Source organism: Oryctolagus cuniculus, chromosome 3, assembly GCF_964237555.1.
Source record: "Oryctolagus cuniculus chromosome 3, mOryCun1.1, whole genome shotgun sequence".
NCBI classification, from domain to species: Eukaryota; Metazoa; Chordata; class Mammalia; order Lagomorpha; family Leporidae; genus Oryctolagus; species Oryctolagus cuniculus.
In genome coordinates, this window is record NC_091434.1 from 16,808,192 (window position 1) to 16,826,653 (window position 18,462).

The 18,462-nt window shown below is 40.3% G+C and overlaps 1 protein-coding gene and 1 pseudogene across 2 annotated transcripts in view; one reads left to right on the plus strand and one right to left on the minus strand.

Moving 5' to 3' along the window:
• The window catches only part of SGPP2 (sphingosine-1-phosphate phosphatase 2), a 133,774-nt gene that overhangs the window by 25,272 nt on the left and 90,040 nt on the right, over window positions 1-18,462 (minus strand). The window contains exons 3-4 of one of the 2 annotated variants that reach the window (XM_008259230.4): window positions 7,054-7,233; window positions 3,118-3,207 (exon numbers count right to left, since the gene is read on the minus strand). In XM_008259230.4, the coding sequence (XP_008257452.2) occupies window positions 3,118-3,207; window positions 7,054-7,233 (270 nt within the window). The remainder of the gene's footprint in view (window positions 1-3,117; window positions 3,208-7,053; window positions 7,234-18,462) is intronic. The other variant, XM_070070151.1, reaches the window with a different exon arrangement.
• LOC138848922 (type 2 phosphatidylinositol 4,5-bisphosphate 4-phosphatase pseudogene) lies at window positions 11,859-12,634 on the plus strand (annotated as a pseudogene).

Genomic DNA, 18,462 nt, shown 5'->3' on the forward strand with positions numbered 1-18,462 from the left:
AGCATGGTTCCTGATGCGGACACTGGGCTGCCCACACAGCACTGGTTTGAACCTTCCTTCCCCGTTTCATCCCTGTTTTATTCGTGTGCATTCCAGTGTCCAGCACTGGACGCTGAAGGGTTTTCTTCATTAATTGATCAATGACTCTCAACCTGGCTGCCCCATGAATTCAACCAGGGAGCTTTGAAAAAAACAAATCTGAGCACTCACCTCTAGATACATACTCATGTACACACACACACACACACACACACATTGTAGTAAAGGATATATAACAAAACCGCACAGTTCAGTGGTGTGGAACACATTCACATTATTGTGTAACCATCACCTCCATCTGCCTCTAGGATTTGTTTCATCTTATGAAATTGAAACTTTATATACATTAAACAATAACTCATTCCTCCTGTCTCCCAGTTCCTGGCTACTTCCATTCTACCTTCTGTGTCTTGACTACTTTAGTTACCTCATCTAAGCAGAATCGTAGGATATTTGTGTTTTGGGACTGGCTTATTTCACTTAACCTAGTTTCTTCAAAGTTGATTCTTGCTGCTGTGTGTGTCTGATTTCCTTCCTTTCTAAGGCTGCCTAAATTCCATCATATGGATACCCCATATTGCTTATCCATTCACCTGCCAGTAGATACTTGCTTTGCTTCTACCTTTTTGCTATTGTGAATAAGCTGCTATGAACATGTGTGCGCAAATATCTCCAGAGGTACTTTTTAAAGTGTCCCATGGGATTTGAATATGCAGCCAGGGTTGAGATGCATTATGCATGACATTTCCTGGAGACTTCGAGGGGCCCAGGAAAGAGGCATGCTACCTTAGTTGGCTCCGTGCTAATTATAGCGCTCACCATATCAAGCAATCAGCAACTTGTGTGTCTGCCTCCATCGTAGACATGGAGACCCAGGAGGGTGGAGTAGGTTTGTGTACATCAATATCTCCATATCTAGCCCCAAGTCTGGCACCCTCTAGTAGCTCATTAGGTAGCTGCTGAATAAAGATGACTAATGCTTAACAACTACATCCTACTATTAAGACCCACAGTCCCTTCTGCTACTAGAAATCTTGTACCATCAGCTCCAAAGCCATGCTCTGGTCCTACAACTTGACTGATCTGAGGGACTGAGGCTAAGTCAGGGTCAAAGATCTTTATGAGATAAAATAGTGAGTTTAAAAGAAATTCTGGACTCTAACAGTAGAACAGGATGGGATGCGGAATAGTTGCTGTGGTTCCTTGCTCTGGTTTCTTCTGGGACACATCCTCCATAAACACTGGCTGTATCCATTCCTTGCATCTGAATGAGTGGCCTAATCTATCTGCCCACACATATCTGCTTCCCCATCCCCGTAACCCACTTTAAAAAGAAAAGAAAAAAAGCAGCAATATTCTTGGAGAGGTGGGTTTTGTGTGCTCGTTATTCGTTTCTGTAGCTTTACATTCTTGTGTTTACTTTGGTTTTAATTTTAACCTGAGTTCCCAAGATCATTTTTTAATAAAACCTATGTAAATTAAAAAGTAGCCCCCTATAAAAGCAATGCCAAAACACCCAAGGGAGCTCTACTGAGTTGCATGTTGAAGTCGATGGAACATTTTTGGAGAGAACCTCGGTAATGCAAAGCAGTAGTGTAGCGAATTGAGAATTCTTTCCTCCCATCTCCCCTTCCTCTCTGAAGCCACCAGATGCAGTGCACAATGGGTGGGGACAGCAGGGACGTCTGTCGGTAGGTAAAATAAGAAGACTGGCCCTTAACTGCTCCCTCAGCATTTCCAAGATCTGCCCCTTCTTACCTAAACCCATAAATTAGTTGGGGCCGGGATTAAATGAGACAAGCAAGGAAGCTTATACAAATACAAGGTCAGATCTTGTTGTTATTTAAAATTGGAATAATTTGCTCATCATAGATTTTGGGGGGACATGAATTTTGATGTTTTAAAAAAGTATTGCATTAATATTATTAGATTTTGGGGGGACATGAATTTTGATATTTTAAAAAAGTATTACATTAATATTATTTATCTCAATTCCTGATGTTTTGAGTTTTGGGCAACCTTTCAATTTTGTGCCTCTCTGGCCTCACCCAAGGCCTGGCGCTGACTCCAGTTGCTGTCAGCACCTCCTTTTGCATTTTTAAAGGGGAATCATGATGTTCTCTGATCAGCTCTCGGGAAGCCATGAGCCCCTTTTCTCATGGTTTACTTCCTCAGTTCTCTGCCTCTGCCCATTTTGACAAATGATCTCCCCAGACCAGTTCACTCTTCTGCTCCAGCCCTTCCACCTTTCCCATGAGAGGAGCAAGGAGGTCCTTCAGGCATGCCCTTCCCTCCAAGGTCTTTTACTAACACAACTTTTGAGGTTCACAGTTGAGATGAACAGTGATCAAGGGTCCATTTCTTCTTAAAGAAAATTTTCTTGTGCTAATTATGCTGGTAAACAGTGTTCCTGTCATAACCGTGAACCATGAGCAGCCTGTGCTCTGGAGCTGCCTGGTGGCTGGATGATGCACTAGGAAGTCAAATTCTGCAATAATTTTAACTGTGCTGTGACAGCTCTGGGGAAAAAAATCCCAATATGGAATAAGAGAGGACAAACTTTTAAATGCAGCTGTGTCTCCCTGTTCCCACAACTCACTACCACCTAAAATGGTGTGAAAGGAAGGAAAACTGATTCTGGACTCCTCCTGGTGGGTGGGACCCTTACCCTGCAAGGGCAGTAGAGATCCCTGTACTTCAGAGCCCCATTTCTGTAAGGCCTTCAGTCGGGAACTGCATCCACTCACTTGCATCCTTGACCCTGGGTGTTTTTTCTGCACTGTTTGCTGCATCATCAGTAAACCAATGTGAAAAGAAATCACCAGAACCTCTGCTGTCATTTAGGCCATCTTCAAAGTCTTGAGACACTGTGCCTAGCTCAGCCTTGTTGATATTGTTTCAGTATTCTATTATTATTATTGTTATTATGCATGCACCCGAACATAACACTTAGTTACATCAATGACCTTAGAAATATAATTGCATAAGCAAGTAATTCAGTATAAGAACAGTATGAGAAACAGACTGACTATACTACTATTCAAGCACCCATGGCAAGAACTGACAATAAAGACTTACCAGCACTGTGTGCATGCCTGTGTAGAGCCTGCTGAGACACACCAAGGTGGAAAACATGACAGCCATCACCAGTCCCAAAACAAAAGGATACTGTGGGAAGAGAGAAGGATACAGGAACTCAGGTCATGCTCGGGCCTATAGCATTTGATGTCATAGGTGAGAAGAGGATTTATTATGCAATAACTTCTGGGCTCAGTCTTGCACTCCCTAGACCAACAATCTCACTATATAAAAACTTTGTTTTAGTGAGGAAATGTAAGAAAGAAAAGGGGAAGATGTCTAGGAATATAGTTCTGGCAGGAAGTTTCACAACATATAAACAAGCCAATAAGACACAGTAGAACTTGGCTTTAAGACTCAGGGCCACAACTATGGTGCTGGCAGTTTTAGCACAACAACTAATTTATACATCTAATACATCTATTCTTAAATTAGAACTTAAGAAACAAATAATTTGGTCCAGGGGCAAGGCAGATGGGCCTGTGCTGTAATCCAGGAGTCCTGATGAGCAACTTCTCTTTTTGAGAGGAACCAAGGACGATGGCACCAACTAGGAATGGACATATTTACATCCTGATTTCAAAGCAGCAATCCATACTGCACTAAGCCTCAATATTTGCGGGGGGAATCAGACCAGGACTGAGTCATGTAAGGGACACACATATATTCTGCTACAAACTAGATGTAGAGATACAATCCACTTGCTTCTAGTCCTAATGATGTATGAGTAGAACCCAGAGTCCTTTTTTCCCCTGTAACATGTGAGGACAAACAGCCAAATGAATGTCTTCTCTTTAAGGTTTACTGGGGCACGTGTTTGACACAGTAGATCAGACACAGTTTGGGACGCCTGCATCCCACAGCAGAGGGCCTGGAATTCGAGTCTTAGTTCTGATTCCAACTCCAGCTTCCTGATAATGTGCACCTTGAGAGGCAGCATAAATACTTGGGTCCTTGCCACACATGCAGGAGACCTGGAGTGAGTTCCAGGCTTCTTGCTTTGGCTTTTCTCAATCCTGACCGTGGCGGGTATTTGGAAACTGAACAAGCAGATGGAAGATTTGCCTGCCTGTGTCTGTCTCTCTGCCTTTCAAATAAATAAAAAATAACTTTTAAAACATTAAAAGATTTATATTGATTAAATATCATATTTTTAACTATGTTAAAAAATTAATGGGTTAATGTATTCAGAAATTACAGTTTAGGTATTACCCTCAATACATATTTATATAAATAAATCCATTTTTAAAAGCTGTTTATGAGCAAATAACCTAAATAACTAAATATATTTATCATTAAAAATTAAATGGGAGAGAAACTCATAACTTAGGCCTTTCAAAAACTGATAGACAAAAATCTTTTAAGCAGGACCAGGAATCTCTAAAAGGAGTATTTAACGGAGGTTGTTGGGGAGGCATTGCAGAGCAGTGGGCTAATCTGCTGCCTATGATACTGGCCTCCCCTATTAGAGTCCTGGTTTGAGTCCAAGTTGCTGCTTCTGATCCACCACCCAGCTAACACACCTGAGAAGGTATTGGAAGATGGCCCAAGTACCTGGGCCCCTACTATCCACGTGGGAGACCCAGATAGAGTTCTGAGTTCCTGGCTTTGGCCTAGACAAGCTCTGGCTGTTGTAGCCATTAGGGGATCTCTTTCTCTGCCTTTTATCTCTCTGCCTTTCAAACAAATAAATAAAACCCTCAAAAATGAAATAAAATAAAAGGTTGTCTTCCTTTGCTGGCTATTTTTCACCTAACAGTAGAATGTTCATAGACCTTCCTGGAGATTGACAGCTACTCAATGAGGGACAGTGTTGTGGCCATGATGTCCTTCCAGGGCAGCTGGCATTGGGTACAACACAGTTCACAAGCGTGCGTTAAGGTAATTCTGACAGTAATGAGAAGCACAGACATGTTTGATCTGGCATCACATGTAAGTTATGACAAATGTTCCTATCTAGTTGGAAATATCCTACTTAACTGTCCTATTCCTGCTTAGGAAACAGAGTTCTAAGCTCAGGTGTCCAGGTAGAAGATTGCAAGGTAGAGCCAAGACCTGACCTAGTCCTGACCTCTTCAAGTCACACCAGTCTAACACCCCTGTTTCTGTACTATCTAGAACAGGGAACATCCCCAGATTTCTGGGATAAAGGGGCAGGGTGAACCAGTACTACCATTTGCCTATAATACTGCTAAAATTTAATGAAATTCAAAATTAGGAATGGGTAAAATGTATGTAGTCAGACAAAAGTCAAGCAATTTGTCTCAAAGAAGAAGGAAAAAAACCTTCATTGCAGTAATAATATAATCTTTAAAAGCCCTTATGGGGCCGGCGTTGTGGTATAGTGGGTAAAGCCACTGCCTGTAGTGCCAGCATCCCATATAGGTATGGTTCAAGACCCAGCTGCTCCACTTCTAATCCAGCTCTCTGCTTTGGCCTGGGAAAGCAGCAGAAGATGGCCCAAGTCCTTGGGCCCCTGCACTCATGTGGGAGACCCAGAAGAAGATCCTGGCTCCTGGCTTTGGATCGGCCCAGCACCGGCTGTTGCAGTCATTTGGGGAGTGAATCAGTGGATGGACAACCTCTCTCTCTGCCTCTCTGTAACTCTGTCTTTCAAATAAATAAATAAATATTTTAAAAAAACATATCTAAGAGGAAACATTTAAAAAGCACTTATTTTTTTTTACCTTTTATTTAATGAATATAAATTTCCAAAGTACAGCTTATGGATTACAATGGCTTCCCCCCCATAACGTCCCTCCCACCCGCAACCCTCCCCTTTCCCACTCCCTCTCCCCTTCCATTCACATCAAGATTCATTTTCAATTCTCTTTATAGACAGAAGATCAGTTTAGCATACATTAAGTGAAGATTTCAACAGTTTGCTCCCACACAGAAACATAAAGTGAAAAATACTGTTTGAGTACTAGTTATAGCATTAAATCTCAATGTACAGCACACTAAGGACAAAGATCCTACATGAGGAGTAAGTGCACAGTGACTCCTGTTGTTGACTTAACAAATTGACACTCTTGTTTATGGCCTCAGTAATCACCCTAGGCTCTTGTCATGAGCTGCCAAGGCTATGGAAGCCCCCTGAGTTCACCAACTCTGATCATATTTAGACAAGGCCATGGTCAAAGTGGAAGTTCTCTCCTCCCTTCAGAGAAAGGTACCTCCTTCTTTGCTGGCCCATTCTTTCCACTGGGATCTCACTCGCGGAGATCTTTCATTTAGGTTTTTTTTCCCCCAGAGTGTCTTGGCTTTCCATGCCTAAAAAGCACTTATTATAATTGTCATCTAAGTAGATATTATTTACGTGAAATTCTTCTAATTTTTTTAACATTTATTAATCTACTGTCATTTGGACAGTTCTAGAAAAACTGGAGCCATAATTTCTCATGGCTGAGCCCTAACTAGGGACAGACAAAAACTTGGAGGCTAATTTGGGGTGCAGACTCTTTTGTCCTGGGCCTTGGGGACCCTAGCAGGGGGATTTTATGGAATCGTCTCAATCCTGGAGGTTCCTTCACTAGGATTGTAAACTCTGCATCTGTTGCAAACAGGATGACAGCGCTGACTCAGGTGCTGTGTGAGCAGGCAGCTCAGAGTGAAAATGCTTCCTGAACAGGGACAACATGTGTCAGTCACTGGGGGCAGCCCATGTCACACTGGTTGTGCTGGTACGAGTATTAACAGTGTCCATGTTCACTCTCAGGCACGCCTTAATTTGGAGCTAAATTATATGGCCACTTCTTTTACGAGGTAATCCTCATAGATTGCTCAATAGGTTTCAGTACTCCCTAGTCTTTGTTTCATAAACCTTTGAGTTCCTCAAAGTGGCTTTAAGAGAAAATTCTGAAATGCAGCCTCTGTTTACTGCCTCATTCCACAGTGGTGCTGGACCTGGAATGAAGGAGAGTCAGGTTGCCTTACCTGGTATCTGTCCACAGTAGAGAGAAGGAGGGTGAAGGAAATGGCGGTAGCTGCCATGGCGTGGGTGGATGGCATTCCAAATTCAGCAATCACCCTCTTTTCCAATTTCACAACAGGAGGGGAAGAGGGACGGGGCCACTTCAAGATATCCTTGGTCACCTGACCAACATACATCACCAACTGCAAAACCAAGGGACCAGGTCAGTTTAACCAAATAAGCAAAATAAACGAGTGTCTGTGTCACGGATTTATTTTGGGTTTCCCAGTTTGTCAGTTTGAAGTCTACCTTCTCTTTGATCAAATACATATTAAGAAAGTGTTCCAGGATATATTGGTTAAAAGACAGCAGGTTTTCTACTAAGTAACTAATAAATGACATTAATACATATATTATTTATTATAATCACATATTGAACTCACACTCAGATAGTTCATAAATGTGCCAGGCCCTGTTCAAAGAGCTTAATTCTCTGAATCCAATAACACAGGATCCATTTTACAGATAAGTAAAGTTATGCTCCATTCATAGACAGACTGGCAATGGTATAGGAAGTGTGGCTTCAGTCTATCCTTTAAACAAACACATAACGCTACTTCCAAACCCAGGATGATCTTGGATCAAACATAATCAACATTCAAATCAGGCAGCCTCTGTGTGTGTGTGTGTGTGTGTGTGTGTTTAAGATTCATTTATTTATTGGAAAGTCAGAGTTACAGAGAAGGAGAGGCAGAGGCAGAGGAGAGAGATCTTCCATCCACTGGTTCACTCCCTAAATGACTGAAATGGCTGGAGCTAGGCAGATCTGAAGCCAGGAGCCAGGATCTTCATCCAGGTCTCCTACTTGGGTGCAGGAGCCCAAACACTTGGACCACCTTCTGCTGCTTTCCTAGGTGCATTAGCAAGGAGCTGGATCTTAAGTGGAGCACTCAGGACACAAACTGGTGTCTATGTGGGATGCCAGCATTGCAGGCAGTGGTTTTACCTGCTATGTGCCACAGTGGTGGCCCCATGACAGCCAATTTTTTAAAAATTATTTAACCACAAAAGTGACTGTTCTTATGGATCATCTAGTTAAACATTTTTGAATGCCACAGTAACTCCTGCTGTCTGTAGGTAACATGTTGGATTTAATTTAACTTCATTCATCAATCAGGCATATCTATAAAATAAATGGCATAGGCATATTTAACACTAAAATAAAGACAACACAATATGGAGTCTTTTCAAATGATTTTTCTATGACACCAATTAATGAAGACACCTCTCCTCTTTTTTTTTAAGCAGAAGACAGAAATCAGAATTTGTACCCTCAAAAAAGTTAAAGGAATATTAACAGCACACTCATTAATTTTGTCAAAGAACTTTACAGGACAATTTTACAATTTATGGCAAAAGAGGGAAGAGCAAAATTTTTTCTGAAGTATCTACATTTGCAACTGCAAGTGTGGTCTGAGGACTGGTGGCTGGGAGCTGTTTTAAAAATGCAGACCCAGAGCTGTCCCAGCCAGGTGATCCGTGCGTGCAGGGGAATTTGAGAAGCAGCTATGTACCTCATTCCCACACAGGTCACTCTGCCATGGCCTTCATCATACACCTTCTCATCTTACCATGACTGTATAGATCTTACCAGAGCTTTACGTAGCTTGTGATGGATGAAGTTACCTTGCTTTGGAACAAAACAACTCACTAATTCAAAATAATTTTGATTCATCAGCCGGATTGCTTTAGGAGTTCCCACATCCTGGGGTTTCTTTTCACTTCTCCGGTTGCTGGCTAATTCTAAGCGTTATTCCAGCACCCCCAGTATTCCCCACAGAAGGCACTGTGTATTTTGCTCTAGCTTAAAAACTGAGAACCACTGTCTGCACAGCAGGCCAGATCCACAGGCTATAAAGCCCTAGTGACAATCACTCTGAATTCCATGGCTGTGATTTCTAATCGGACTTTGAAACTTAACCTCTTTACCATCCCCTTATTACCAGGAACTGCTCTCCTGGAAAACAGCTCACTCTTTTTATGTTTCTGCCTCCCTCCTGTGACCCTGTAAAAACCACATCTAACTACTATCTGGGGAGTTGAGAAGCTTGTAGATATTATTGACCACTGAGAATTTATTTCTCAACCCATCCCTTTCTTCACCCACCAACATGAACAAAATGTTCAGACACAACGGTTAATTTAGTTCACTCAAAAAATATGTAACATCCTCACAGACAGGAAACCTTAAAATTGTAAAGACTGATGTAGGGTAAGCTGCGAAGTTTAATTTCATGAATTCCTTTGACTTAGACATTTATGTCTCACTTCCTCTGCCTGATGTATGTTTTTTAAGAACTAGGACAATTGCTTATTTCATTTAAAAATATTACCACAGTGACACATTACATTTCAAATAACAATGAGTGTAATGACAGCTCTCTTAAAACAAGAGAAAACAGAGCCACATTTTTCAAGTCACGGGGAAAAAGCACCATTCTCAGAAATATTAAGTCCTGCCTCTGCCATTACCATCACTGCCAGTGAAACTATGATGTGCCAAATCTTGTGCTAGAGTCCTTGAGTAGAGAAACAGGATTTCATTGTGATGTAAAAAAAACTCCGGAAAAAATGATCCACAGAATTCTATGAGGAGACACACACACAGACAGGCACTTTGGTTCAATCAGAAGGGCCAGGGGCACTAAGATGATGCATAGAGAGGCACCCAGGTTGCAAGAATTGCATGAGCAACGGTTCAGAGAAGTGATAATGGATTTTGTATAGAGGCAGCTACTAGGAGGTGAGGATCACAAGAGTTTAAACTGTCAGGCACAGTGCTACATAGCAAATAGAAGGGCTAAGTAGAGCAAGACTGACGACGTCAGGTGTTAGTGAGGATGTGGAGCACCTGGAACTCCAGCCACCATTGGAGGAAATGCAAGGTGGTACAATCACTTTGGGAAACAGCTTGATGACTTTATAAAAAGCAAAACACACATTATCATATAATCCAATCATTCCACTAGAGATATCTACCCATGAGCAATGAAAACTTATGTATAGAGAGACTTACACACATGAATGTTCATAGCAGCTTTTCTTGTAATAACTGCAAACAAGAAGCAAGCCCTTTCCACTAACAGGTGAAACAAATTGTGGTATAATCATACAATTCAATTCTTCTCAGCAGCAAAATTCAATGAACGATCACATATGCTTATGACATGGATGAATCCCTAATTACACTGGATGAAGAAGCCAGACTGAAGAAAAATAAACAGTATAAATGATGTGATTCTATAATATTTTTGACTAAATGTAAACTATTTTATAGTGACAGAAAGCAGACAAATAGTTAAAAAAGGAAGGGAAAAGAAATTACAAATGGGCATCAGGAAGCTTTTAGGATGATATGTATCATTTTGTTCATGGGAATGGCTTCAGGTAGGTACATATGCCAAAATGTGCCAAATGATACCTTTTAAATATATGCAGACTTGTAAATACACTAAAAAGTATCCAGTTGTGTGATTTAAGAAGGTAAATTGCATGGTATATGAATGATACATCAATAAAGCTGTAAAATACATGCAGTTTTTTGTATGTTGGTAATAAAAAGTGATTCAAAGTTGTTCTGAAATGTGCAGAACAGGTATCTGGGGTGAGCCTGGTGATGAGGCACTATGTTATGGGATGGCTTGGTAGCCCACTTGGAGATTCTGGGCAGAGGAACGCCTAATCTGGCCTGTACGTTTGGCAGAACCCTCTGATGCCAATTGGAGAAAAGGTGAGGCCCTTGGGATTGAGAGGAAACAGACCAGGTAAGCAGATATGGAAAAAGCTAAGTGCGAGATAAAGGTGTGACACAGGTCAGCAGAAGAGAGATTTGAAAGATGTTTTCCTTTTTTTTTTTTTTTTTAAAGATGTAAGAATGTTGAGCAAGTTTATTATGTAGGAGAATGACAAACAGGAAGGAATTATACAAGAAAGAAAAAAGAAATTGATGGAATATGGAGCTAAGCCGCCGGCCGTGAGCAGGGACAACTGGTCCCCTGGAAAACACCCTCCGGTAGCTGAGTGGTCATAGGCACAGGGGCATTAGAGGGGAGGAGGCCAGGGACTCTGCATGGCTCCCAGTGCTCAGGACAGTGCCACTCTAGAAAAGCCGCACTTTGTGGCTATTGTGACCGCTGGGTGTTCTTTCAGACATTTCATGTAGGTGAATAGCCCATTGGTATCCTCTAAACTGACAGCCTCACCGTTTTACAAGCAAACACCACACAATTTCATTCAAGCTTTGAACACACACTAAAGTTTCCAAGACCATAATTACTGTGGAAACTGAGGGAATATTATAATCTTTGCTTATTTGGAACTTTGTCAAGAATTATTTGGGAAAATCAAGTTACTAATGCAAATGCTGTTTGGTGTACTGGGACTTTAACATAGCACCTCTCTAGCTGGCACACTCACAGGATGCCGCTGCATAAACATTAAAGTTGTTACGAAGATGCTACCATCCTATGAAATGTTCTAGTGCAGATATGCCCCAGCACGTAATTTTTTGTACAAGGCACATTATTTCTTAGAAATTAAACATGCAGGTAGGCCATATTATCTATGAATTTTATTTTAAGAAAGTAAAAGCAGTTCTTCAATGTAGTTTGACTTTAAAATGAGGTGCTATTATGCTTTGTTTAGGAAGCCAGACACAAAGACTACAGACTGTATGGATTAATTTTTAGGAAATACCCAGAATAGGAATTTTCCAGAGATAGAAAATAGATTAGTGGTTGCCTAGGGCTTGGAGGCCAGACATCTGAAATCAAGAGGTCAGCATAGGCCCTTCTCTTCTTCCCTGGCCTCTTGCCAGGAGGGGGCTGGCTCCAGGGCACATGGCCTTCCGGCCACCTACCCTAGGCTTCCTGTCCTAGATGCTCCTCCACGTGGCTGGTTCCTGGTGCTCGCCAATCAAAAGCCCACCATCAGGGAAGAAATATCTTAGATGCCCTTGTAATTGTCTCCTGATGTCCTAGACCCAATTGTAGACGCATAATCACCCTTGGCCCAGGAATGCTTATTTCTGAAGAACAGCCAGCTCAACCTGCTTTGCCAATCCAACCAGAAGGTACAAGGGTTGTGTGTGGACACTGTGGAAACACATTCCTGTGGACGGAACTGAGGTTCAACACTCTGGCAAAATGCCCACACTGCAAAAAAATCTCCTCTGTGGGTAGTGCACTTCCACGAAGACGCTGCTGTGCATACATTACCATTGGAATGATTTGTCTTTTCATTGGAGTTGGGTTAACTGTTGGCACCCAAGACTTTGCAAGCCTATTTTGTGCAGCCTACGTTTCTTGAGCAATTGCTTATCTTTTAGGTCTGATCTGCCTTATCTGAGCTTGTTATTGGGGAGTCATAAGACTCAGCTATCCAGAACACAGTTTTGCATAAGCTTTCTTATGATTCAGTGATAACAGGTGAGAGTGTCTAGTAGTTCTTGATAAGCTACTCTGGACATCTTTAAATTATTCATCCTAATGGATTCCATTCTGGTTTATGTATAATAGTTTCAAGACTTTCAGAGTCTTTATGAACAAATGCTCATTGCACTACATTATATGCAAATAGATTGTTTTGCTGCTAGGTTTTCAAATTTGGAATAATAAAGTTGTGTTTTTATGTTCTTTAAAATCTCTTAAAGATATTTTCAGATTTGTCACCAAACACTGCATATAGTCTCATTTTTTCATTATTTTCGTTATTCCATTACTTGTTGTGAGTATTCCCAAGAATTGTTAATAAATGTTTCAATAGGTTCACATTTATACTTACATTTTAATTAAACATCATCAAAGTTGCTTGCTTTAAAATCTAAACAATGTGCATTTTTGCTTGAACTACTTACAGTAACTTTAGCCTAAGATATAGTGCCCTTATTCAGGAAATACGAATTTGGGTTTACCTTCAAAGACTTGACATCTTTGTCAGAGAAAAACATTTGTAGATACTGTATGCTTGTTTTCTGATGTTTGTAGAAAAATACAATATTCTGGTAGTAATTTAAAAAAGAGGAATGAAAATATTTATTTGCCCACAATTGGAGATGTTGGATAAATGACTTTTCTCAAAGATCACAGAACTTCTTGTCTTTCATTTTTGTGTTTTTATTTATCAATTATAAAAGATTTTGTCTGGATTTACGGAATTTAATGTAATGTCAGCTACATGTATTCCTTTATAGAGACTGAAGGAAGCATTTCATATAACATTTTTTGTAATATTTCACCATTTAATCAAGTATATATTTATACTGGGTTGTGCTCCTTTTCATTAAATCATGATAAATTTTTCTTACTGAGATAATTATGTACCACATATATGTGAAGGGAGCTTATGATATTTTATACTAACTAAAATGTTAATGTTATAGGTACTCTTACCAATCTTACCAAATATAACTGATCAGATAGTTACTAATTTACTCAAGAAAATAAATCAGAGACCAAAAGCAACATAGTTTTCTAAGAATTCACAAGGATATGGAATCAGCTCTTCCACTGTCCATCTTTACAGTTTTGAAAAACAAATTGCTTAATTCAGAAGTAATGTTCTAAAATATTTCATGTGGTAGGATTAGATATTGAGATTATCTGAGTAAGTTAATTGGTGATTCCAGGAATAAGACTAACATTTTAAATTATTTATGTTTCTGATTAGTATAAAAATGTACTCATCAGAGAGTTTGGAACAAAATAACTATAAACTTTAAAGAGTAAATGATAAATGTATAAATGCAGTAGCTCAGGATTATGTGTACCTTTGAAAATACTCTAATAAAGATTATTGTTCAAAAAAAAGAGGTCAGCATAGCCTAACTCATTTTGTAGGTTCTACGATAGAGTCCTTTCTTTGCTTCTTCCAGTTCCTGGTGGCTCGAGGTACTCCTTACTGTGTAGTTCATCTCTCCAATCTCGGCCTCCCTGATTACATGGCTTCCTCCCCGTCTGGCTCTTCCTTTTCTGTCACTTCAACCTTCCCTCTGTCTTTCACTTACAAAGATATTTGTCAGGGGCTGGTGCTGTAGAATGGGTTAAGCCTTCTCCTATGGCACCTGCACCCCGTATGGGCGCTGGTTCAAGTCCTGGCTGCTCCACTTCTGATCCAGCTCCCTGCTAATGGCCTGGGAAAGCAGTGGAAGATGGCCCAAGTGCTTGGGCCCCTGCACACACATGGGAGATCCAGAGAAAGCTCCTGGCTCCTGGTTTCAGACTGGCACAGCTCCAGCTGTTGCGGCCATTTGGGGAGTGAACCAGAGGATGGAAGACTCCTTCTCTCTCTCTCTCTCTGCCTCTGCCTCTCTGTAACTCTGCCTTTCGAATAAATAATTTAAAAAAATAATGTCTTTGAAAGTACATTGTAAAGACTTACTGCATAGACATTAAATGTTATTTCATCCAACTCCTTACTACCAATAAAAGAAGGCTTTTGAATGCTTGTGCTCAACATGGACCATCTAAGCAATGGGATTTTCTGTCCACCTGTATATTCCATTTACTCTGAAATCAGGATAGAAGGAAGCTAACCAAGATAGAAAGCAGGATAATTCCTCTTTGTGAAAACCTACTGAGCCCTTGTGCTAGCCCTCAGCTCCACACAGGTGCACCCAGCCAGCTTGCTGAAGATGTTAATGATCTATAATTGCTTCCTGAGTTGCCTCTTCATGGTTTTTGCTACACCCTAGGCCTTTGGGGCCTCAGTCCAGGGGATCCTGATGGATGAGGGAACTTGATTGGTCCCTTTAGGTAGGAGCACCCTTCAACTTTACAGAGCAAACTCCTCCATTCAGGACCAGCCTGAGAACTAAATGGAGAAGTGCTTCTCTTTAGCCATCTTAATTTTAAAATAGACTTAAATTTTGAAACAAGTTTTAAGTTGACAACAAGATTGAGCAAAAACTATGGGGAGTGGGGCTGGCGCTGTGGCATAGCGGGTAAATCCACTGCCTGCAATGCCAGCATCCCATATGGGCGCTGGTTCTAGTCCCGGCTACTCCACTTCCGATCCAGCTCTCTGCTACAGCCTGGGAAAGCAGTAGAAGATGGCCACTGCAGTATTTTGGGGATTCACCCAGCAGTGATCTCTCCCTCTCTGCTTCTCCCTCTCTCTCTTTGCCTGTAACTCTGCCTTTCAAATAAAAAATAAAATAAATCTCTAAAAAAATATGAAAAACAAAGAGATGTGCAGCCGTTGAGGAACACTTCCCCATTTCTACTCCCAAAGCATTAAAAATCTTCCATCTCTCTCTGCCCATGTCCCCTACAAGACCAAGGAATAAGGGAATGCTTAGAGTCTTCCCTTGTCATATACTCTTTATGTCAAAAATAAAATTTTGCTCTACACAGTTGGAGTTCAGGAAAGGAAAGAAAACCCATGGAGACATACAAAATAGACACTACAGTCACTACATTATAAACCCAGACACAATCACCAAAAAACCTGAATGGTCTGTAATTTATATGCTAACCCAAAGAAATTATCAAATTATCATCTTGCAATGGGAATAGATCCACAATTTGGCCTCACATCTACCTTGAGGGTAGACTTATATATTGAAGGTAAACGGGCTACTATAAATAAACCTATGCTCTTGATACTTAAAACAAGTAGAACTGACTATCCCTTTCTCCTCTCTGTATTATGTCAGCATTCTATTTTTAAAATATTTCATAATATTTATTTATTTATTTATTTATTTATTTATTTATTGACAGGCAGAGTGGACAGTGAGAGAGAGAGAGACAGAGAGAAAGGTCTTCCTTTGCCGTTGGTTCACCCTCCAATGGCCGCTGTGGCCGGTGCGCTGCGGCCGGCGCACTGCGCTGATCCGATGGCAGGAGCCAGGTACTTATCCTGGTCTCCCATGGGGTGCAGGGCCCAAGCACTTAGGCCATCCTCCACTGGACTCCCTGGCCACAGCAGAGAGCTGGCCTGGAAGAGGGGCAACCGGGACAGAATCCGGTGCCCCGACCGGGACTAGAACCCGGTGTGCTGGCTCCGCAAGGCGGAGGATTAGCCTAGTGAGCCGTGGCGCCGGCAAAATATTTCATAATATTTAATAAAATGAGTCATCATTTCAGTACCTCACATTTTGCTATAATAGGACGACTTCCTGATGATCACTCATGATATTCTTTGTTTTCATCTTTTTTGTTTTACCTAGAAACCTTTTATTTAAGGTATACAAACTTCATGCATTTCATATATACAAACTTAGGAATACACTGATACTTCCTGCTCTACCTTCCCTTCTACCTGCACTCCCACCCTTTTTCCTCCTCCCTCTCTTATTCCCACTCTTTTTTTTTTTACTAAGATCTATTTTCAATTAACTTTATACACATAAGATTAACTGCATATCAAGTGAACAGTTCGAAAAACAGTATGAAAAAAAAACTGTTCCTTAACAGTTGAGACAAGGGCTGCTCAATCACTGCATCTCAAAATGTGTCAATTTCACTTCTATAGATTACATTTTAGGTACTCTATCAGTTACCACAGATCAGGGAGAACATATGGTGGTATTTGTTTTTCTGGGATTGGCTAATTTCACTAAGTATAATGTTGTCTAGTTGCATTAATTTTGTTGCAAATGACAGGATTTCTTTTTTTTTAATTGCTGTGTACATATACCATAATTTCTTTATCCAGTCTTAAGTTGATGGACATCTGGGTTGATTCCATATCTTAGCTATTGTAAATTGAGCTGCAATAAACAAGGTGATACAGATAACTCTTTCATATGTTGATTTCATTTTCTTTGGGTAAATTCCCAGGAGTGGAATAGCTGGGTCATATGGCAGGTCTATATTTAGATTTCTGGGGTATCTCCATACTGTCTTCCTCAGTGGCTACACCAGTTTACATTTCCAACAACAGGGAATTAGGGTACTTTTTCCCCCACATCCTCACCAGCATTTGTTATTTGTTGATTTCTGTATGAAAGCCATTCTAACTGTGCTGAGGTGAAACCTCACCATGGTTCTGATTTGCACTTCCTTGATGGCTAGTGAACCTGAGCATTTTTTCATGCGTCTGTTATCCATTTGATTTTCCTTTTTTGAAAAATGTCTGTTCAAGTCCTTTGCTCATTTCTTAACTGGATTGTTTTTGTTGTTGTTGTTGTTGTGTTGTTGAGTTTCTTGAGCTCCTTATAGATTCTAGGTATTAATCTTTTATCAGCTGCATAATTTGCAAATATTTTTTACCATTCTGTCAGGTGCCTCTTCACTTTGCTGAGTGTTTCTTTTACAGTACAAAAGTTTTCTCAATTTGATGTAATCCCATTTGCTAATTTTGACTTTGATTGCCTGTGCCTCTGAGGTCTTTTTCAAGAAGTCTTTGCCTATGCCAATGTTCTCTAACAATTTGATGGTATCAGATCATAGATTTGGGTCGTCGATCCATATGGAGTACATTTTTATGTAAGGTGTAAGGTAGGGGTCTTACTTCATACTTCTGCATGCAGAGAGCCAGTTTTCTCAGCACCAGTTGTTGAAGAGACTGTCCTCACTCCAGGAATTTTAACTGGTTTTAGCTCCTTTGTTAATAAGTTAGTTATAGATGCATGAATCGATTTCTGGAGTTTCTATTCTGTTACACTGGTCTACTCATTTTTTTTTTTTTTTTGCTAGCACCAGGCTGTTTTGATTATAACTGCCCTGTAGTATGTCTTGAAATCTGGTATTGCGATGCCTCTGGCTTTGTACTTGTTGTATAAGACTGCTTTAGCTATTCAAGGTCTCCTGTGTTTCCATATGAATTTCAGCATCATTTTTTTCTAGATCTGGGAAGAATGTCTTTGGTATTTTGATTGGTATTGCATTGAATCTGTAAATTGCTTTCAGAAGAATGGACATTTTGATGATATGGATTCTTCTAATCCATAACATGGAAGATTTTTCCATTTTTTTGTGTCTTCTTCTACTTCTTTAATGTTTTGTAATTTTCACCCAGGTATCTTTGATGTACTTGGTTAAATTTATTACAAGGTATTTATTTTTTTGTAGCTATTGTGAATGGCAAAGATTTTAGAAGTTCTTTCTCAGCCATGGAATTCTCTGTATATACAAAGGCTATTGATTTTTATGTGTTAACCTTATAGTCTAGCACTTTATCAAACTCTCCCAAGATCAGACGAGATCGGGTGCATTCAGGGTGGTATGGCCATATACTCAAACTCTTTTATGAGTTCCAATAGTCTCTTAGTGGAGTCTTTTGGATCCCCTGTATATAGAATCATGTCATCTTCAAATAAGGATAATTTGACTTCTTTCTTCCCAATTTGTATCCCTTTGATTTCCTTTTCTTTCCTAATTGCTCTGGCTAAAACTTCCAGGACTATATTGAATAATAATGGTGCAAGT